General features: G+C 32.6%; 2 protein-coding genes across 2 annotated transcripts in view; one reads left to right on the top strand and one right to left on the bottom strand.

Moving 5' to 3' along the window:
- Nucleotides 1-13120, top strand: part of LOC139501741 (transient receptor potential cation channel subfamily M member 2-like) — a 59872-nt gene extending 46752 nt beyond the window's left edge. The window contains exons 23-27 of the mRNA XM_071290886.1: nt 4266-4319; nt 8636-8689; nt 9509-9559; nt 11805-11896; nt 12345-13120. Coding sequence (XP_071146987.1) covers nt 4266-4319; nt 8636-8689; nt 9509-9559; nt 11805-11896; nt 12345-12348 — 255 coding nt within the window. The 3' untranslated portion in view covers nt 12349-13120. The remainder of the gene's footprint in view (nt 1-4265; nt 4320-8635; nt 8690-9508; nt 9560-11804; nt 11897-12344) is intronic.
- A 6234-nt stretch (nt 13121-19354) lies between these two features.
- Nucleotides 19355-24857, bottom strand: part of LOC139500587 (S1 RNA-binding domain-containing protein 1-like) — a 43238-nt gene continuing 37735 nt past the window's right edge. Inside the window, exons 14-17 of the mRNA XM_071289343.1 lie at nt 24086-24277; nt 23551-23636; nt 20682-20780; nt 19355-20156 (exon numbers count right to left, since the gene is read on the bottom strand). Coding sequence (XP_071145444.1) covers nt 19903-20156; nt 20682-20780; nt 23551-23636; nt 24086-24277 — 631 coding nt within the window. The 3' untranslated portion in view covers nt 19355-19902. The remainder of the gene's footprint in view (nt 20157-20681; nt 20781-23550; nt 23637-24085; nt 24278-24857) is intronic.

Raw genomic sequence — 24857 nt, 5'->3', positions numbered from 1 at the left:
CACTTACTGCTTCTGTTATCATATCATTGAATTGAATTATCAGATGCGTAAAGTTTAATTATATATATATATATATTTCTGTGACTGTATATTACATTAATTTGTATGATCCTTTACTATAGATAATTTAGCTGATCTGTAACAATAACATCTTCATGCCTTATATATCATGTACTGTAGTACGCCGCTAGATTAAAACTGACGAGGAAAGGTAACACACGGCCAGCGAAAGCTCTTTTCTGAGAGCCCAGGTGGTCGTGTGGTCTAGCGGGACGGCTGCAGTGCAGGCGATTTGGTGTCACGATATCACAGTAGCATGGGTTCGAATCCCGGCGAGGGAAGAACCAAAAATTTGCGAAAGCAAATTTACAGATCTAACATTGTTGGGTTGATGTTTAGACGAGTTGTATATATATATATAAATGCCTATAAATATTCTATAGACCTCATGTGAAAGAACTACCCTCATTCATACAAGAAACAACTGATTATCTTAAGAAAATGGAAAGCCTCAATCCTTTACCTAGCAATACTATACTTGCATCCATGGACGTGTCTTCTTTATATACCAACATTCCAGAAGACGAAGGAATAGCAGCGTGTGAAGAGGCATAGAACACTCGTAGTGAAAAAAATCCTCCTACTGAGTGCCTTGTTACACTTCTTAAACTAGTACTGGATAATAACAACTTCTCTTTCAATGCAAAACACTATCTCCAGATAGACAGTACTAGTATGGGCACAAAAATGGCCCCGTCATATGCCAACATATTTAAGGGCCAACTTGAAAAATGCCTCTTGTCTAGTGCTCCATATCAGCCCTTATCATGGTTCCGATTCATTGACGATATTGATTTCAAATGGACATATTCACAAGAACATCTTAATGAATTTCTAGAACACTGTAACTCTTTCCACCATTCAATAAAATTTACGTATGAATCCTCTATGGAGAAAATAAACTTCCTCGATACTACGAGTTACATCAAGAACGGAACCATTATGACGGACCTGCATACCAAACAAACAGACAAACATCAATTCCTTTCTCCTAAAAGTTGCCATCCTAAACACTGCTCCCGTGGTATCCCATTCAGCCAGGCATTGCGAATTAAGAGAATATGCTCTTCTGAAAATACGAAAAATGCTAGACTTGGACAACTTCGTAAACATTTAGTTGTTCGAGGATACGATAACAACATCATTGATAGCGCTTTCGAAAGAGCAAGCATAACTAGTCGCCAAGAACTTAGATAAGAATAAAGCAGCTAACAGAACACCCCTTGTACTCACTTACCATCCTGATTTTAAAAATGTGTCATCCATTGTTCAGAAGCATTGGAAAATTATAGAAAATGATTTAAATCTAAAAAAAAGTATTTTCATCACCACCAGTCATGGCCTTCAGAAGACATAAAAACATCCGTGACAAATTAGTGACATTTGTATTAGCAAAGCAGCCTACTCCATCGCCCGGTTGCTACAAACAATGTGGTCAAAGGAATTGTTTGTGTTGTAAAGCTGCCAATACAAGCAGTTCTTTCATCAGCTCCGTTACTAAACAAAATTATACCATCTACTCTAATTCCAACTGTAAAACGGAGAACTCAATTTATATATTAACATGTGACACTTGTGGCATTCAGTATGTGGGAGAAACAATGGACACATTTAATATTCGGCTAAAAAACCATCGTTCATCGTAAAAAAAACAACAAAAACTGTCCTCTCACAAGACATCTTCGTTCAACGAAACATCCTTTTGAGAATGTTACTTTTCGAATTATAGAAGTCAACACCGAGTGGGACACCACGACGAAAAGGAGAAGAGAAAACTTTTGGATCCACCAACTCCAAACTTTAGAACCTGATGGTCTTAACGAAAAAGACGAGAAAAGATACAGGAAGGATAGAGAATAATTTAAAACATAACTTCGTCCTTTTTATCCCGTAATATTGGTCAATGGACGTTGCTTACTTCAACTACCAATTATGTATTTTCAAGGCAGCTAAATCCAAGTGCAACATATACATTGAGCTGCAAAATTTTATTATTTTCAAGGCAGCTTAATTCCAATGCAATATAGACATTGAGCTGCAAAATCTTCTTATTTTCAAGGCACCTAAGTGAAACATAGACGTTGAGCTGCAAAAGTTTCTTATCATCTACATCCGATTTCACCTGGATAGATGCACGCCTGATAAAGCTAGTTGGTCTAGCGAATAATTGCGTTTATTTTCATCGTTTTGTAAATATTTTAAAGATTCTTATATTTACATACCAAATAGTGTGTTAAAATTCCATTGTTAGGCATTATATAGATGGCGATCCGATGGATACATCTGTTGTAGAGTTGTCACTGACTCAGACGTACTTATAAATATAATTATTTTCTGTGACTGTATATTACATTAATTTGTAGGATCCTTTACTATAGATAATTTAGCTGATCTGTAACAATAACATCTTCATGCCTTATATATCATGTACTGTAGTACGCCGCTAGATTAAAACTGACGAGGAAAGGTAACACACGGCCAGCGAAAGCTCTTTTTTTGAGAGCCCAGGTGGTCGTGTGGTCTAGCGGGACGGCTGCAGTGCAGGCGATTTGGTGTCACGATATCACAGTAGCATGGGTTCGAATCCCGGCGAGGGAAGAACCAAAAATTTGCGAAAGCAAATTTACAGATCTAACATTGTTGGGTTGATGTTTAGACGAGTTGTATATATATATATATATATATTACCTTAAGAACAATCATCATCATCAACAATCATCATCGCCATCAATGATGGTGATACATGGCTGTGTACATAATGTATATACAACTCGTCTAAACATCAACCCAACAATGTTAGATCTTTAAATTTGCTTTCGCAAATTTTTGGTTCTTCCCTCGCCGGGATTCGAACCCATGCTACTGTGATATCGTGACACCAAATCGCCTGCACTGCAAAGATATATATATAAGTACGTCTGAGTCAGTGACAACTCTACAACAGATGTATCCATCGGATCGCCATCAATGATGGTGATACATGGCTGTGTACATAATGTACTTTCCAATGCAACATAGACATTGAGCAATAAGTACGTCTGAGTAGGTGACAACTTTACAACAGATGTATCCATCGGATCGCCATCAATGATGGTGATACATGGCTGTGTACATAATGTACTTTCCAATGCAACATAGACATTGTCACTGACTCAGACGTAGGTGCCTTCAAAATTTACAGATCTAACATTGTTGGGTTGATGTTTAGACGAGTTATATATATATATATAAACGAGTCGAAATTGAAAACTACGTTCAAACCTATGATTGCGTTGGATAAAAACCGCAATTTTTATATGTATTTGTAGAAGGGTCTAAAAACAGCACAAACAACATTTTCCATAAGACCAAAAAAGTGAAAAAGTATATTTAAACAAAACGAATTTGACTAACAGGTCGAACAACTGATGTTTTTTTAACCCTGCTGACTGCCATTGGCGATTGCCAAATAAAATTGATCACAAGATGTAACAAAATGGATCTTCATATAAATTTAATACTAAACAGAAAAGAAATTTAACTTGTGGCCACGATGTTAAGCCACAAACATGTATATATAACAAGTCGAAAAGGGTACAACATCACCATTAAATATCTCTAAAATGAACAAATATTAGATATTTCGGATAACAGATATCCTTTTTCAATAATAGGACGATGTCAAATGAATCATGTCAATATATTCAAACTAAAAAACTATCAAAATCTTGAAATTTATACAATTTACCACAGGCGCAAAGATAACAAAGATATGCCAAATAAAAATAGTTATTTGCGATGTGAACTGGCACAACTCCAATTTTCCAAAGGTTGTGACAGTTTAGATGTTATAACTGCATGGAGGGCAGTCCTCAAACAAAACAATGGGTTCGAATCCCGGCGAGGGAAGAACAAAATATTTGCAAAAGCAAATTTACAGATCTAACATTGTTGGGTTGATTTTTAGACGAGTTGTATATACAGAATGTACACAGACAGTGACATGTATCACCATCACTGCTGTTACAAAATGGATTTTAATTGATAATTAGATACCAAACAGAATACAATAATGTTGCAATATTGGGAATCGAAACGGTATTTGGAAGGCCATTTGATTTACTTCAAAAGACTCACAATAGGGCGAACTGACTTTATAAACCAAAAGTCAAATATAATACAAGCCCAAACGACAACATATAAACATGTATTGTATACCTTTTCAGACAAAAATCCAACTAGAAAAGATAGAAGAAACGATAGAAGAAGTAAAACAAACGGTATGTAACTTAATTGTACAAAATTGATATTCGTAGGTATCGAAATAGAATTAAATATCTACCTTCCATTGGAAGACTTGTTTGTGTGTGTCTTTTGGTATGTTGTTTCATTCGAATGTATCGGAATTAAATTTGGCGTCCATATCACTGAATGTATGCATTGTTGTTTAGAGGCCAGATAATGCCGCCGTCAAGTATGGGATTTTTCGCTAGGTTTACGACCAATGGTGGCCTTGACATTTTTTCTACTCTTTCTAGTCCCAAAAACCACTACATGTCTTGTCTGAACAAAACATGTTTATTGAACCTTAAACAAAAATCGTCTCAATGTCTGCCTAACGTATATTTTTGTAAAGTCTATTTTCGAATTCATCTTTCCATACGTGAGTAAAAATCTGCAGGCGTTGTTGATTACACCAACAAGTTTTGATTGACTTTATTTTTGAATTTTGACAAATATTTCATTTGTGGAATTTTATAAAAATTACAGTTTATGACCGCATTCATCCGTCCGTATGTGAGTAAAAACACTGCAGGCGTAGTTGCAATTGATTAAACTTATCATTGAATCATTCTTAAAATATGACAAATATCTCATGTTTGGAATTCTATAAAAGGTGACAAACAGTTGCAATATTAATCGAATTTTCTGTGTTCTAAAGTTTTGAATTATTAACTGTATGAAAACATCATTACATAAAAATATTTAGACTTTCGCAAAATTTCTTAAAAAACAAGCCTTTAAATGTGAAATGATCCTCATAAAATAGCATTTTCATGGTTATAACAGGAGTATAATTTAAATTCGTTTGCAATCTTGATATGAAATTTAAAAGTTATAGGTTGGACTTATTGTGAGGAAATGCTTACTTAAATAGGTAATTTTAATGTCAAAGATACGCTGAAACCTGAGTTACTATCTTTTTATTGCAGACCTCCAGAGAGGGTAAAAAACTTAAAATAAACAAAAATGAAATATAATGTGCACAATGTTCACAAAATAAAAGTACAATTAATATCAACAATGTTGTCTATACACTGAAAAATATGTCTATATTATGAAACAACAAAAAATGATAAAAAAAAAAAAAGTGCCATAAAATAACATCTTGAATAACAAAATTATAACACAAAAAGCGTTCCATACACATACTGTTTTAAGAAAAACGTACGTCGAAATATACACCTCGCCAAAAGTTAACCAACACCTGATAAATTTCCGGAATTGTTTTTCACTGAACGCATAACTAATTGAAATATCTATACAATGAACAGAATTTGTGTTTTATAAGTTAACCTATATAATGTTAATTCAAAAGTAAAAAGTTTGGACTATTTTCATGATTGAAATTTTTACTATTTCATTTTTGGCAAATGGTTGTACAATGGCTACATAAAATACAAGATAAAGTTTCAACATAACGTACAGTTGTTAAAACATTGCCCTGCCCTATACACAAAATTCATTTCAAAACTGGAGAGTGAAAATTTGTGAATACATTAAAGTACAATTTAGGTCAGTAGCGAGTGTAACCTCCGACCTTTCGGAAAAGTTCCTCCACAAGTCGTCTCATGTTTTTAACTTAGCGTCGTTATGTTCTAACGGGAATTATTTGCAATTTTCCAATCAAAGCTGCTCGTTGTTTCTGTAAATTCTAACATTTTGGAACCCTGTTATTGATTTTTCGACCAATATCATCCCAGGCATGCTCAACGGGATTCATATCCGGTGATTTGGGGAGACTACGGAATATTGTCAATTGCCTTCTGGCGTAAATAATCTGAAACAATGCGTGCTCTGTGTGTCCTAGCATGATTGTCCATGGATATTGGTCTAGGTGCAAGATTGTCATTGTCAAAATGTTGCACAACGATATCCCGGATGATATTATCGCCATATTTTTTACCCACCATAGTCCCATTCAGAACATAAAGGTCGATTTTGCAGTCGATTTAAAAGCATCCCCTAACTGTCAAACCACCACCATCAAACGCTGTAGTTACAAAAATGTTCTGTTTTCCTGTATGCTGTATTTTGAGCACGCCAAAACGCGCATGCACCCATCAAGATGATGTATGAGAAATCTGCCCAATGGGCTTGAATCCACTGTCTCAATGTCTACTTGCGGTGACCACGTGACCACTGATGCCAAGCTTGACGATGCCTACGAGTCAGCAATGGCCGTTTGACTGGTCTACGGGCACGTAAAGTGGCACAATTTAGTCTGTGGTTATAATAACATTTAAACCTTAATTTCTTACCTGTCCATAACAATAGATTTGACGAAACATATGGAAACAAATCAGTAAATTAAAAAAAAAAGCAAAAACATTTAAGTGTTTCTTAACTTTTGGCGAGGTGTATATATGGCTTTAATGGCGATCCATACAAAATATATTATGACAAACTGATTGAGTATTATCAAAAATTGAGAATTGAGAATTGAGAAGCTTAAATTGATTAGAACTGGTGTATAATAAATGCAGGAATAAAAATAACCATCATATTAACAGTGGAATGCTTAATTTAACATGTAAAATACAAAGTAAGTGTGACATGAGATATGTCTCCTGAGAATCGTTTGAAATCACAATTAAACTCAAAAGGACTGAACTTAGACTTTAAATACATATATCGGACATACAAATGAAGGTTATAAACTACAGTATGTTTAACAAACAACTCACCCTGTAGAGGGTTGAATGCCAAAGAAAAGTTTGTTTGGTTTGGCCGTGTGGCAAACATCAAAAATACAATTCGACCTAATGACGGGCAGATCCGTAATTTCCGGAGTGTGATATAAGGTAGCACTCCACAGTTAGAAAATAAAATTAAAAATGAGCCCCAAAATGTTTTATCATCTCCTATTCCTGGATTTCTAATACATTAACCTAACTGTTTGTGTTGTACATGTGCATATGCATGTAATCAGTATCTTCCATGGATTTGATTTTCAAAAGTTAAAAGGGTGAAAATTAATTCCTTTTATGTGTATCCATGGCAACATTCTGCATTTATTTACCATAAAATATTGCAAAAAGGGGGGTGAACATGTCACATATCCCCCCAAAATTTGGATCAAACTAGAATTTCAATGCCTTTGAGTGATACCTTTTTAAAAACTGTTTTCATAAATCTCCCTAATGATCAAATAAAAAATGGGTGTCTTTTGCCTCATTTTTTCGTAAAATCCAATCACAAAGTTCGTGCGATAAAAAGTTGGAAAATAACATTACAATAATTGCCGGACCAATGTATGATATGGACATGCAAATACGGACTGTCATACAGAAAACAGCCTATATTACATACATTACATAACCTTGTTGTTCATATAAACCCAATACAAAGGCTATTTTAATACTCAGCTATCTAAAAATGAATTTTATTGCACACTAGCTCTCATATTTTAAAAATCCACAGGGGCCAAAATGCGAAACTACACACCTAACTGTGGAGTGCTACCTAACAGTAATAAATCATCATACTAGAAAAAAATTACTAAAATGTGTATATGTCATGAGAGTTTTATCGTAAGGTAGTCGGATATTGTTTTGCTGTATATACATTTGGTAGGACTACTTGCTAAAATTGATCTTATTAGCCAGATGGTTCATCTTTTTTGGAGCACCTGAGATCAGCACAAGTTTTTGATTGGGTTCTTGTTGCTAAGTCTTTAGTTTTCTATGTTGTGTCTTCTATACTATTATTTGTCTGTTTGTCTATTTATTTTTAGCCATGGCGTTGTCAGTTATTTTCTTTCTATGAGTTTGACCTACCCTCTAGTATCTCTCGTCCCTCTTTGATATCGGGTTTGTTTAAATGTTATCTAAAGGGTAAAATAGCTTGTTTATTCTGTCGAATCACATAGCATAGTTTTGATTGCTCCTTCTTTTCTGAGTTTGAAGGCTTTCTAAACAGTGTGTGGGACATTACGTTCAATTTCATCACTATCTAAATATTGATTTCCGATGTATTTGTTTAATTTTCATTATACTGTTTGGATAGTTTTTAACCCACATCTTCAGTGATTGATATAATCTTGTATCCAGTTTATGCTAAGTTATGGGCATAGTAAAATCTATAGGAGAGTATATTGTTTAAATGTTTTGATATAAATTTTTTGGCATTTCTGTTACTGTATCATTGAATTAAATTAGTAGACATATAAGTATAATTGAATAGATATGTACAATGATGTAACTATTACAGTTTGTTTATCGAAGAACAATCTTTGACGTTGCATATGCTTTTTGTTAGAATTGATTCCATACAAATAATGTCAGAATCTCAGTTTATTGTATATCTTTTTCAGACAAAACATAGACTAGAAAAGATGGAAGAAACGATCAGAGAAATGACAAAGACGGTAAGAAACCCAATTGTACAAAATTATTAACATGTCATCATTGTGTGTAAATAACCTTGTAAGTTGTGTTATTGCGTGTGTCTTTTTGCTTTAATTTGAATCATTAATATTATGTCTTTGAAGATATCTACTTGTATACAGTGTTGTATAGAGGCCAATTAAAGCCCACGATTTTCTCGCTGCGGTAACGACCAATGGTAGGATCAATAAAAGGTTGCAAGCAATATGCGTGCAATTTTTTGTGTTTAAAGGTTCTAAGTTGAAATCAGTAGTTAGACGTTATTACATGAAAAGTTACATGCAGCCTATTACAAAAGTTCCTGCACAAATAACAAAGCCGGGAAAGGGAAATAATCTTCAAAGAATAACATCATTGTGGTTATTTCAGATGTACAATGTAAATGTTTGAAATCTTACTGAAAAGTGAAAAAAATATAGGTAGAACAGTGTGAGGAGTTGGCCTCTGAAATAGGTATAAATTTATTCTTGCACTCAGACTAACACGGTAGCAATAATGTGGTGGATACTTTTTTTTTTTACACACAACGGTTTTTTAAAATGATTTGATATAAAATAAAAAATAAAAAAACACTTATCCTTTTGTGTTCACACTAGACGTGTTTAATATACATTTATATGCAATGAAAGTTGTAGTTTTGATCTTTAAAGTAATCAGGTATTGTTTTCTATTTATATGTTTGGTGGAGCCTATTTAGACCTGAATATACTAATGGATGTTTAAAAACTGGTTCATTACAAATAAATTTCAAAAGAAGACTTCAAAATATCAGTTTATATAATATCATATACATTTTTCAGACGATATGCCAAGTAAAAGAGATGAAATCAATAGAAGAAATGACAAAAGCGGTATGTTACTTTATTGTACGGAAAAAGTACAACACATACGCTGTGTTAAAGTTGTAGGGATTACTTTTATGAATTCTACATAATTTTTCTTCACTTTCAATTTTCATGGTTTTGATCGAGGAGTAAGTCATACATTGAAGGTGCCAGATTTAAACTAGTTTGCACACTACCTTTATAATATAATAAACAAACATGTAAAATGTCTATAAAGTTTCATAGCTTTAACTTTTCTTTGTAAAGGTACTTTTGGAGTAAAACAACTCTTTTGTTTTGAGTGGATTAACGTGTACGTGTAGATTCTTATGTAATTGTTATTTTACTAGTCCATAACCGTGTCATTGTATTGGATCAAACGAAATATGAAATTTAATCAATAAACTCATCATAGATACCAGGACTAAAGTTTGTATATACGCCAGACGCGCGTTTCGTCTACAAAAGACTTATCAGTGATGCTCGAATCCAAAAAAGTTAATACGACCAAATAAAGTACGAAGTTGAAGAGCATTGAGGACCAAAATTCCAAAATGTTTTGCCAAATCCAGCTAAGGTAATCTATGCCTGAGATAGAAAAGCCTTAGTATTTCAAAAATTATAAAATTTTTAACAGTAAATTTATAAATATAACCATATCAATAATAATTCATGTCAGCACAAAAATATTTTGACACGACTATGAAGTGAATGCAGAGAGAGGAATGCTTTTGTTATCTTTTTTTTTAACTACTATATGATCATGTTTTATATAGTCGACCAAACCGAATATACCTTTGATATTAGCGGTATACGAATTGCACACATAATAGTTTGATCGGAAAATATGTGAACAACTTTTTCACACTAAAATATATGTTATGCACATTACTAATCTTTGTAATAACATTTTGTCATTTGATTTTGCCATTTGCTAAGGAACTTTCATCGGGGTTCAGTGTTTTGTAATATTACTTTTGTTTGTAGTATAATATTATATGCTATCATTTGTACATGTACATCAATGACAAGATATCAAAATGAGCTTTTTGCGGGAACAATATTTTGTTGTTTTGCACTAAATATGGCTAAGACAATTGTTTTCCAAAAAAAAAATCTGATGTCTGATTAACTTATTTTAATCCCGCTGCAATTGTTTGCACATTTTCTGAGTCAGGAATCTGATGTTCAGTAGTTGTCTATTATAATGCAATTATTTTATATCTGATCAATGGTTCTGATTGGATGACAGTAAGCGTAAAATTCTCTATCTACCACATCTTCATATATCTGTTATGTGTTATGCACACCTGAAGGATACTTATACTTTTTAAAGGATAGATACATGGGTTTTTTAATTGAAATGTGATTTAGTGAAATACATGGAAGTACGTGTTTCTTGATACGACATAATATTAGTTGTGATTCAAGTCACGTTCACCGAGTTTTCATTTTTCGTAGGCATTATACTTTTTGTATTCAATAACTGTGTCAAGCACATGACTTTCTTTATATTCGTTATTATACACTTCCAATTGCTTGCATTTCTCTACGTAATTCTTCAATATTTGATTATTTATTGCATGTATCTATTGTTTTTTTCATGTTTTTAGTATATATATATCTTCCTGTTGTATGTCATTTGTGTTTTTCAAATAAAACAAAGCATTTATGTGGCAGTGATTAGCTGACTGCGTTTAACCAATTGAAAGAAGAATACATGCATTATGCTCGATTTTGAACAGATATATCATGTTAAGGAGGGGTATTTGCGTAAAATACCAGTCGAGAGACTGTTAAATTTCCCGAGCCGTAAGGCGGGGGAAATTCATTCACAAGACTGGTATTTTTCGCAAATACCCATCAAGAACATGCTATATCTGTTTAATTACACCGCATGTTAACGTTCAAAAACGCATTAATGATCGTGACGTTACAAGAGTACAGTCGGATAAAGTATGTGTTGGCAAATACCACGGCAGAGAGGGTAAAAAAGGCTTATCCTTTTTGTATATACCCCAGCGGCCTTAAAAATGAACGATATTCATTTTATAACAGTAAATTGGTGAAAATACACTGGCTACCAACAACTTAAAACCCAGGATTCTTACATAAGGTGTAATTAGTCAATTAACAAACTCTTAATTAATTTTTAATGTCAAATTTCAGTCTCTATGTTTTATATCTTTCTGAATTTAATAATATTAAAATCTAATATCAATAAAATAAATATACCTTTATAGACTTTACACATTTGTGTTTACCTTTTCAGTTAACGGAAAATCAAACACAAATGAACAAAATTGTGACAAAATATATAAAAGAAAAATGGAATACTTCTACAAACACCGATGCTTCGAAAAGGTTTGTAATGCAATACATATAAAGTGACTAATTTAGCATTAATACACATGTGATTATAGATACGGTTCCATTTTCCAGTTATGTATTAACGTCATAAGTATTTCTTGATATGCTTTCAGTAATCTTTATGTATCGGCTTTACTTTCTTTTTCTAAAGATTAGATTTCATTTATTTAGTGCCCTCCATAGTTATTTTCATTGCTGAATTTAAAATGATATCGTAAGGACCTTCCGGTTCAAAAAAATTGATACTTTTATGATAAATGATATGTGTGGGTGTAATTTTCTTCGTAACCTTTGTTTTATATTTTCATTTTTCTTTCCAATAGTTACGTGCTTGAGTTAAAAAAGATTCATTTATGTTTTTCAGACAAATGAAACAAATTTAGCAGATATTAGATTTAAATTCTGTCTCAAAGATAATTGAGTTCTTTTTTTGGTTTTGCAGATAATCAAGAATGTGAATAACATCAAGTGTGACAAACTCATCTGTATACTACTTCAAATCTGCACACTGTCTTTTAGTGAGCTTATCTTGTTATGACACCATATTCGTGCAACTAGAATTATTACAATATACAAATTTTTAAGGCCGACTTTGGAATGAGCCTAGAAGATAGTTGTAACATTGGCTTTCATTCAGTTTATTCCTTGAATGCCAGCATCTTTTGATCTACCGACAATTTACCTGTAAAATTATGTTGGCGTTCGAGGAATAGGTACAAGTAGTCATCACAACAAAAGTGCTCAAAAGCAATCATACTAATTAACATGATAGGTAAACTACAGATTCTAGTTCATATTACTGGAACAGTATGGATTTTCTAAAAAATTAACTGTGAATAGTGTTGCATCACAAAGTCAATATGTTCATATTGTCAGGAATTCCAGTTTATACAAAATCTACAATAGAGTCTTTAAACTTTGTTTTTGGCTTTTTTCAATATTGTCATAGTTGTGTGTGCTTTAATATCCTCTCATATTAATTGATAGTGGGTTTTTTTCAAACTTTGTATCTCGTGTTATTTTATTTTGTTCAGTTGTTCAGGATAATTTCTTGGTTATTATAGTACATCTTTATTTATTGTAAGTGTTTCAGTCGCAACTATCAGAATTATTGTAACTCTTTTCAACGGACTATTTTGAAACATTGTTGTGGAAGATATTTTCACTCATATTTTTTGTAGCATACTAAGAAGAGAAATAAATCTATTTTGAATCATATATCATTTTTTTTGTACACAGTGCACACAGAAAACAATACAAATAACAAAAGCAAACATGGTCTCCATCATCAATGAGTAGGAAGTTATCACCAGTTGTGGTCTCTCTCCATTTACCCTCTAAGTTGATCTCTTGTCTTGAATTTGGTAGTTGGGGTATCGTCTTACTGCGCTGGGTATACAGTGATGTCTTGCAGGTTGTAAAGGTGGGCATACTCTGGACTAGTCTTTCAGAGTCGTTGTCCCAGTCTTTGTTGCGTAGTTTGCCTAATTCGTCTTCATATATTGTTGGTACTGGAGTGCTTTCAACAACACATCTTTCTTACATTTTTTTGAGTACTTGATCAACATTGAGTTGAACTGGATCTGAAGGATGATTATGTTGATCTCTGATGGCAACTGGTTTTCTATTGAGTGTGTTGATGGTAGCTGTGCAGTCAGACCTGAAGGTCCTCTGATGTAAACATTACATTGTAATAAGTGTCAAGATAATGATTGCATAAATGTATACATTATGGACAAATATAAAGTTATTATTTATCCAAACATTTGAAAATACAATGTAATTACTGTTAAATAAGAATACACTCAATATAGTGTGTGCATCACAAGGGACTGTAATTTTGACTCTGTTTGGGTTGCCTATCATGTTGGTAGTGGAATCAACCATTTCAAAGATAAATAGCATTATATGGTACGTCATAAGAGAGAAGAGAAAGAGACATAGATTCATCTGTAACACAGATATGTCCTTATGATCAAACATTTTTTGTTCGTACAACAAACGAACTTTTAGTAAAACGGAGTTTTGAAATGTTGGGGATGTTCACCATCGCCACGCTCGTCCAAACATAAATTATTAATGATGCATACGAAACAAATAAAAACAAAGACCGAAATGACAGGGGATACAAACCAAACATTTTAAATAAAACATGCAAATAAACAAACGTCCATAAAGTTAAGTTCTTCATCTCTCTGTAGTTTATACGATCTATCAAACAGAATAAAAACATAAACAATTATTCTAGGAATGCTATAACATTAAAACTGAAATATAGATTTGAAACAAGTTAAACTGTAGTCCGTTTACTCTGGAGGAAGGAAGTGTCTGTAAAATAAATATGCATATAAGAAATATGTGATCAAAAAGACAAGAATAACTAGTAGATATCTTGTATATTTGTAAACGTGGTATCACCCATGTACATCGAGTTAGTTTTTTCTTTCGTAAACTTAATATACCGGTATGTACATCTGGCAAAAAACATCACCAAAGATCGATTCCATGGTCTTAAATATTCCCTCAACATGCTCAAGGCGCGTGTTTCGTCTACAAAAAAAATCATTGTTGACGCTCAGATCAAACAAAAAAGAATAAAGACAAATCCTTCCCGAAGTAAAAAAAAAAGAATTTATCTTATAATTTGGACGGAATAGCTGATTTCTTGTCTCTCAGTCGATACTTTTATTCACTTCGACTATATATTTTTTGTGTTATCTAACTTTTCTTACACTGGTAGTTTGTAGTTTGATTTTGTTATGAGTATCTTATAAAAATTTAAACAGTACGTTATAAATTTCATCAGTCGCAAGCACTTTAAATGATTTACCTTTTGACATCAGGAACGCACAAAAATCGAATATTTGAAAGTCAAGGATGTATGAGCTGAAACATATGCAGAGCTATATAAAAGAAATAAAGGACATAAAAAAAAATAGTCAAATCCACCCAAGTTCAAACTTTGCCTGAGCAAGTTGAAACCTTGGTTTTCAACAATTACAAAATTCATTAACAGACAATGTTATAAAAGTTTTTTTTATAAATTATATGAGTACGAAATACAGTCAAACTTTTGTCCATCAGTAGTTCTGGAATTCGTAAATTTCATCTTTTCATTTTCATCGTTATACTTATCCTTGGTTTAAACCGCATCATCACTAAAATAGTGATATAAGAATTGTCAATTGTGACACAAAACGAAACATATATGATGGGTTGAAAATATCGTATTAGAACAATAACAGACACATTCAAGGCACACTCGCTATGCTCGTCCAGAAACAAACTATTTATGATTCATACAAAAACAAAACAAAGACCGATATGGCAGGGGATAAAAACCAAACCATAACCGTTACTAATTGTAAATACATCAAAACAAACGATGGAAACAACAATACAGCTCAGCCTTGAATAATAAGCAAATTCCAAACCATATATAGTCATCTATAACAGACAATAATTATAGAACGAATATCAAACAATTTAAACAAGATAATCTAACCGCTTTATTCATGACAAAACAATCATCGAAAAAAATATCGGAGACAGGAAGCAATAACAACCACTGGGTACTGACTTGGGACAGGAACATGAAAAAATAAATCCTTTTACCTTCCAACTGAATAAATATTACATAACAGAATCACTGCCATGTTGGACTTTTTAATTAACAACATATTTATTGAATTTGGAGGTTTTGTCTTCCAACAGACTATTGGAATCCCAATGGGTACCAATAGCGCTCCTCTACTTTCAGATTTGTTTTTGTATTCCTATGAAGCAGAATTTATTCAAGGGCTTATACAGAAAGGAGAAAAAGAAATTAGCCCAGTCATTTAATTTCACTTTCGGTATATTGATGATGTACTGTCTTAATAATAATAGATTCAGTGATCACTTACATTTAATATATCCAAGTGAACTTGAAAAATTAATACTACCGACACATCTTAATTCGAAATCGGATGTTCAAAATGGAAATTTCTTCTCTTGAATTTTGGAAAGGATCCGTGCTTTAAGTAAAGGAGGGTGTGTTTCTCCGCAAAAAGGATATCCTTTAAACAATACTTACAAGAATTTATGCTAAACATTTATATAAATCGTGATAAACATGAGAATTGTTGTGTTGGCAAGCAAAGCGGGGAGGTCCATACCTCTCTGCTCCCTTCATGTTTTTATCCGCCACTTCAGAATTTTGACTAAAAGTTAGACTAAAACAAAAAAATAAACAAAATGTGTAACATGTATATGTTTTTACTAAATTTTCACAAAGATTTGGTAAGATAGGGCTCGGCATAAACATGGTGATAAACAAATATGTCGACAAAGAAGAAGTTCCCATATGGGAGTTATCCGCAGTAACTGTTGAATTACAAGAGCACACACCTCAAGTATGAAAACCCTTTCTTGTACTTCACCCAGCACTTAAGGCAACACCGTGTAATTTCATCATAACTGGGTATATTTAAAGGAATATATAGAATTTTAATGTATTAATTCATGAAACAAATGTAAAAACGAAAATTTAACTATAAAATCAATGATACATTTTATAAGAGGGACTCTAGAAGTACATTTTGTTGCAAAAAAAGGGACGAAAGATACCAGAGGGACAGTCAAACTCATAAATCGAAAATAAACTGACAACGCCTGGCTAAAAATGAAAGAAGACAAACAGACAAACAATAAAACAAATGACTCAACATCGAAAACTAAACAATAAGCAACACGAACCCCACCAAAACCTAGGGGTGATCACAGGTGCTCCGGAAGGGTACGCAGATCCTGCTCTACATGTGGCACCCGATACAACATTCTCTTGAAGAATTACTGTTGTCTGTACAATATGCATAAACTATCTTTTTGATGCAATATGTTATAGTTGAATCTTGTAAAATAGAAAACAAAATTGCAGATGCTATTGGTAATGTTTTGTTGCAAGACAATTTCAATGCATTTTTTTTCTCAAAAAGATTGCACTATATAAAGTTTATCAGAGCTTACAGCATGTTAAACAGGTCGGATAAAAAATATCTATAGATATTTAGCATATAAATTGATTTTTTCGCCACCGTTCTGCTGGTTACTATTAGGCAGAAGAAGAATACGAGATAGACATAAAATGCCACCATCTTGAGGAGGTCTGTTGAGAAGATTACACAATGACAAATTAAATCAAAGTTCCGCGTGGGTTAAATAACGGCCCTAATATCAACCCTTGTCCTTTTCAGATAGAGATACATATTGCCATCCTGATCATTTTTGCAATAACACGTTTAACCTTGCGCTTAAAATTATTAAAACAATAGCAAGTAAATGACCAAAGTGTCAAAAAAATCTTTTATTGGACAATGGATTTATCCAAAATTAACAAGTGGATAGTACAAGTTATGCTGAATATTCTAATCTTGTCATTATTTTTCATGGTTTCTATAGTTTTAGTTATATTACCCAAAACTATAGTTTGACGCCTATATTCTTTTCATAAAGAGGACAGTCATTACATTTGATTGATCAACGTTACCTGGACGAAAATAACAAACTTGACATCGTAATAGAGGAAGAAGAAACACTTCGGTTTCAATCCATTGACAAGTTTCACAAGGAACGATCTTTAAAGAAAAGTTTATCAACGATTAGCCGGTGAGCTAAAAAGAAATGAAATAAAGGCTATTCATCCTCATTACCTTATGAGTATACATTTTTATATTTGGTTATAAGATTTTGTGTGTGGTTAAATCTAAAATTCTCACTTATATTCAATTTTGAATATTAAAGCTAATGTTATTATTAGGTTTGTATCAATTAAGTAATTTAAGGGTTTGTCCTGTAAACTCTCTCTGCACACTGTACACTAGCTTAATACGGTCTGTTGATATTGATCAGATTAAATTTTCGACATTTAAGGAACTACTTAAATTAAAAACAATTCTGGTATTTTTATTCGAATTCCAAACCATTGTTTTTCCCACTGGTATTTAAATTGAGTTGTCTTTCCTATAACATAAAATTGCAGTTACCCATTGAAATAGTCAAACTTTAAAAAAAAAACACAACTATAAGTAAGATACTTTGCAGGAAAATAAAAAGTTCATAATGGGCATGGGTTAATTGAAGAAGAAGAATAAAGGCAAGGTAGAATTGAAGCCAAAACAGTAGGGTAAGGTTAAGTTTAAGATATCCAAAGAATATACAACAGATCTTAAGTCACAATATAGCAGTATGTTCTGATGGTTCTGTGTGGATGGGGGATTGTACAAGATCAAAATTACAACATGCCATACTTAGGGAGGATAGAATTGAAGTAATAACTAATTGGAACGAGAGTTGGAATGACCATAACTCTTTCAAATAACATTCTTGCTATATCAACGGGTTCTAAACTTGAACTTATCAACACCATGACAGGGGAGATAACAGATTTTAAGTATGATGTAAAACCATTGAATCCAGTCAGTCAGTATCCATGTTACCAGTGATCACAGAGTAATCATTTGAGCCTATATGGAGGTAAGGTGATCCCCGTTACAGGAAGACGTGTAGTGGTGGTAATGAAAGAAAGGAAAACAACTTAAAGAATATGAACATGGTAATCATAACAAACGGTTAATTACCTTCCCCATACTTCTAACCAGTACCAGTAATCGTAACATCTGTGTGGTGGACTGGTTAGATAAAGAAGGCAGAGGTAGAGTTGTAGTATTATCACCAGGAGGAGACATTCTAGGGTTATACACTGATCACCCTGATGTCAACACAGGGAAGAAACCATTTACACCTCGTGGAATACAAACAACACCATCAGATAATATCATTCTTACAGATATGAACAATCATTTAATCCATATACTGACTAACAAAGGACAAAGTATTACCTACTACAATCTCTCTGATATCTATTTGTTTACAGTAGTTTGCAATTTTACATTTCTTCAGGAATTCTTTAATTCATTAAAATTAGAAAGATCATATCATAGGGAATATGTGTACTAGGTTTGGACTTCAACTTCTTCATCAAAAACTTCCTCGATCTCTACCAGTTACATATACATCAACATCAAAAAGATCTGCCCAAGTACGAATACAGCTACAAAAAGATTTTCACAAAGTGAAAGTATGTCAACATCAACAAGATCTTCACCAAGTATAAATACGTCAACAACCACAAGATATTTATGAGTTATGAATATGACTTTGTTTCAAGTACTTGAGAAATCTACATAGACCATACTAGTACCATTTTATTAGTGGCTGTGCTGCTTCTGATACTGATAAAATGTAACTCATATATGTTTCCTCAACAAATTTACTTGCAGCAGTCATGAAACCCTATGTTAGGATGATCTTCCAGAAAAATTATGGGGTGGACACAATTTTTAAGCACTCAATAGATTACATTTTTAGTAAATAATAACTAAGGCACAAATTTTTAAACAAAGACTTCGTACTTGAACAATTTATTTTACTTTCATTTCCATGTTCACAATCTATATTGTTTCAGTGTCTATTTTTTTTATTTTTTTTACTTTCACTTTCAATACCATGGCTACACTAAGACGTTATATTCAGATTTCCAGATTTTATACATTGGCACATTACTATGTGTATCCTGACAACTGTGCCCTAACTGTAGCCACCCAAAAGTGTTGTTGTAACTTGTTGAGACTCTCTATAACAGTCATATCAATTACTCGTAAATCCATTAACAAAAATCAATAAAATTACAACCTAGAAAAAGAAAAAATATCGATCAAACTACAATACAAAAAAGTTCCATCAATGATTCATCTATCAATATAATGCTGAAAACTAATCATCTTCATTTCGTTATAATTTCATATGTTGGCTCTATAACTGTTTTGCAGATTGTTCATAACATCAAAGGCCATATGTAATTTCATACACTTCCACCATAATTGATATCCGTCCTTGTAAGCATCATCTTTTGCCTGAAACTGATATCTGTTGAGATTTTGTACTACATATAAAAATCTATATCAAGTGCAATGAATTTTCAGACCAATTCTTTTCTTGCTTAGTTCCAGTGAGATTACTTTAACAGATACTTTATCTCCAAGATTTAATTTGGTATTTTTCATTTTCGATACATGTATCAGTCCATTTTGTCCTACACCTATATCTACAAATGCTCCAAAATGTGTAACATTTGTTATTTTTCCCGTCAAGATTGTTCCTTTTTTCAACGAATTAATGTCTTGAATTTCTTTTCTAAATAATGGTTTCTCAAAACCTGAAAACAGAAAATACAACTGTTATTTGCACACATGCTTTATCTGGTTAATGAATAATTTTAATATAAATTTACAAGGTTCGTTGCTTTGGATTAATATATATATATATCTTTTCGCTTGCTCCTGCAGCCTTTTGGTGGATTCTGTTACCAGACATGAAATTACCCGTAAAAAATATGGATGTTACCTGCCTTCACTATTTATATCTAAAGGTATCTGACTCAAAAAATAATATAAGACCTAAGTTGTCCATTAATGACCATATTGATAATACAACCCCAAGCAATAAGATTTGCCTTAACACCACAAAAGAGGCCCATAAAACCATCACCTGCTTTATTGGCCACATAAATAGATTATGCGGACTTTGTAACGGGCTTGATTAAAAAACAAATATCCTCAAAGATACCAGGCTTGTTATTTTGCCTGCCGTTTTGTCTACAAAAGACTCACCAATGACACTCAAATCAAATTAATTTCATTGTAAAAATCTTTTAAATTAGTAAAACCAGATTAATTGTTACCTTCTCTGTAATCATAGGAATGTGGTTTAAGGAATGCTTTAACAATCAGATCAACTGTTGGCTCTCCTACTGCAAGGGTAGCTGCCAATTCCTCTGTTGCTATAAAACAAAATGTGGGATTTCATCATGCACACAAAAAAGCTCTAAATGTGTAGTGTCTATGTCATAGGTCATAGAGTTTTATAAAATTTCAATGAATGTTTTTTTATTTTATTTTAAAACATATGATTTATGCATATATTGCAACTGTGCTATTTGTGCTGTCAAAATGCATTTACAATATAAATGTTGACTTTAAACTATATATTTTTATATTTATATTATTTAATAAATTTCCTTTTTTGAATTAATTGTATTGTAAATATTTTAATTTTATTTAAAATTGAGAATGGAAATGGGGAATGTGTCAAAGAGACAACAACCCGACCAAATAAAAAACAACAGCAGAGGGTCACCAACAGGTCTTCAATGTAGCGAGAAATTCCCGCACCCGGAGGCGTCCTTCAGCTGGCCCCTAAACAAATATATACTAGTCCAGTGATAATGAACGCCATACTAATTTCCAAATTGTACACAAGAAACTAAAATTAAAATAATACAAGACTAACAAAGACCAGAGGCTCCTGACTTGGGACAGGCGCAAAAATGCGGCGGGGTTAAACATGTTTGGGAGATCTGAACCCTCCCCCTATACCTCCAACCAATGTAGCAAAGTAAACGCATAACAATACGCACATTAAAATTCAGTTCAAGAGAAATCCGAGTCTGATGTCAGAAGATGTAACCAAAGAAAATAAACAAAATGACAATAATACATAAATAACAACAGACTACTAGCAGTTAACTGACATGCCAGCTCCAGACTTCAATTAAACTGACTGAAAGATTATGATTTCATCATATGAACATCAGGCACAATTCTTCCCGTTAGGGGTTTAGTGTCATACTATCATAACATATATGAGAAGAACATAACCCGTGTCATGCCAACAACTGTTTTTAAAAAATAATGTGTTTAGTTCCGATGCAAAGACCTTATCAGTGAATCAATATTAACGCCAAAATATGCAATCTTTAATGACTTGACAACAGTATCGTAATTATATCCCTTCTTAATAAGTCTATTCAAAGGTTTTGTAAGTTTCTGAGGTGAATACTGACACCTATGTGCTTTATAAAGAATATTACCATAAAAAATTGGATGTGAAATACCTGAACGTATTAGAAGTCTGCATGTTGAGCTATATTTACGAATGATGTCTTTATACCGATGATAACATTTAGTAAATGTTTTGACTAGTTTGTGATATCGAAAACCCTGGTGTAATAATTTTTCAGTAATACATAAATTTCTCTCGTTAAAATCTAAAACATTGTTACATACACGAGCGAATCGTACAAGTTGAGATATATAAACACCGTAAGATGGTGACAAGGGAACGTCACCATCTAAAAACGGATAATTAACGATAGGAAATGAAAAATCATCCCTTTTATCATAAATTGTAGTATTCAGCTTTCCATTAGTGATATAGATATCAAGATCGAGAAAAGGGCAGTGGTCATTGTTAGTATTAGCTTTATTTAAAGTAAGTTCAACAGGATAAATTTCATTAATATACATACTGAAGTCGTCATTATTGAGAGCCAAAATATCATCCAAATATCTAAAAGTATTATTAAATTTGTTTATCAGATGTTGTTTCGATGGGTCTTTGCTTATTTTTGTCATAAATTGTAACTCATAACAATACAAAAACAGGTCCGCAATAAGTGGTGCACAGTTAGTCCCCATTGGAATTCCAATAATCTGACGATATACGGAATCCCCAAAGCGAACAAAAATGTTATCTAGTAAAAATTCAAGGGCATATATAGTATCAAAGCATGTCCAATTAACATAGTTTTTTTGTTTATTGCTACTAAAAAATGACCTTAAAGAGTTTGAACATATATATTCACATTCTGATTTTTTGAATGCCCATTTAATTAGGTGTGTGAATTTTTTCTTAATGAGAATGTGAGGCAATGTGGTATACAGGGTAGAAAAATCAAAACTTTGAACAGATTCAAAATCACCAATATAAGCATGCAATTTATCAAGTACTTCCAACGAGTTCTTGACACTCCAAAAGTAATTTATTCCACTATTTTCGAAGGCCTTATTTGAACAATTTATTATCAGGTTTTTAATAGTACCAAGTGTGCTGGTAAGAAGAATAGTCAATTTAGTAGTTGAACAATGGCTTGAAGACGAAATAAATCTATATTTGTAAGGGGTTTTGTGTAGCTTCGGAAGCCAATACATAGTTGGGACTTTCATTGTATTTGGCTCTGCTTGTAAAGCGGTGGCTAAAAGTTTATGTTTGTTACAGATTTCGTTTTCTGAAAATGGAGTCAGTTGGAATGTTGGTGAATTGGTGATTTCCTTTTTCAGAACCTCAATGTAAAATTTACGTCAAACAATAATAATATTATTAGCAGCTTTATCTGCCGGGACAAAAACAAATTCCTTGGATAGTTCTTTTAGTTTATGTTTGATACGAGAAATAGGTTTATTGTGGTTATTGTTTATAGTAAAATGTTCTTTAAAATGTTGAATACGTATATCAACTATCTTCATTACTGAATTAAAAAAAGAGTCCAAAGATTTTTTGTCAGCTTTTTCCCGTTTTATCCATTTCATACAGTAAGTATGGAGTGAGTCGTGGATGATATTACGACACTCATTCCAATTAATAATTGACGGGGGACGATATTTAGGTCCTTTACTACTTTCATTTTTATGTAGAATATAGCTTTATCTGTTTTGATGTTAAAATGTAAATGAATTTTCAGATGCCAATGTAATATAATTAAATTGTCATACTTTTGGTCTTCATATAATTCTGTATCTCTTTGATGAACACTTCTTGGCCAAGGTTTTCTTTTTTAACTCCTATCATATTCATTAAACTACAAATCAAGTTAAAAAATCTTATATTAGAACATCATGAATATTTTTTCTTCAGTAATGGCTATAAATCTTTTTCAAATTGTCATTGCACACTTAATCTATTAGTTAAAATGAAATACTGTTTTAATAAAAATCAAATTAGATCAAATGGATCTTGTATATTTTACATGATTTACATTTCCAAGCTGAAAATGTAACTCCTATAAACTTTTTTTATGGGTGCCCCAGGCAGAGAAAAATCAAACAAGCTATTGTGGCCATAACTACAAAATTTACAAATTTATATATATGTAATAATGTTGATAACAGTTTATTCAGATGCAATAAAATGCATGAGACATCATGCTTAATAAGTCTTGATGTAGTATGGATATTTTAGTAATTTGGTTTCGGTCTCATTGACATATACCCAACACCCCCTTTTGTTCACAAATCACGGAGAACATACCATTCAGCTGCACCATAAGATTCTGGATGTATCCATGTTGTATCTAGGATGTTAGGTTCAAGACTGAGGGAGTCTTTCTTCTTTTTAGCCTTCCCACCACCAGCTGTAGGTTTCTTTCTTTTTCTTCCTGTTTTCGTTTCTTCAGGTTCTATTTTCATTTCTTCAGGTTCTTCTTTACATTTTTTAGTCTTTCTAAAAGTAACAAAATCAATTTATTGTTTTCATGTTAAGAACTGATGAAAAGAAAAGAACAACTAAATCACTATAAACTGACTATTATAATTTATACGGGAAACGAATAGATGTAAACCTTGGCCCATATATTATGATGAAATGTGACTTCCTTGTGAGAGGTTGAATGCCTATAAAATACAGCTTTTGCATTGGCAATAATAGGACATGCTTCTATTGCAATATCAACATTTACGATGAGGCATAAACAAAGTTTGATAAAAGTTTAGCGTAACATTATAAGATAACAACACACATTATTTAAGGTTCAATTGATGCCATCATGACTTTACAAACTATTACCTTTACAGCCGATTGCATTGAGTGTGCAGGTAAAGATAATTTCTTTGGTTAGCTTCCTTGCTAGCTGAACTGTGAAGTTATTGTTAGGTTAGGTAAACTACCCTCCTTTACTAGTCCGACAGATAAGCAATCAAGCAGTCTGTAGGACTAGACTACTTCGAAAAGTACCTTACCTAATAATGACCTCACGGTTCAGCTAACAAGCTAGCTAACCAAAGATATTACCTTTACCTACACA

The sequence above is a fragment of the Mytilus edulis genome, chromosome 13, assembly GCF_963676685.1.
Source record: "Mytilus edulis chromosome 13, xbMytEdul2.2, whole genome shotgun sequence".
In the NCBI taxonomy this organism is placed as follows: domain Eukaryota; kingdom Metazoa; phylum Mollusca; class Bivalvia; order Mytilida; family Mytilidae; genus Mytilus; species Mytilus edulis.
Note: the sequence above shows the minus strand (reverse complement) of the source record. Positions and strands in the feature narration are given on the sequence as shown.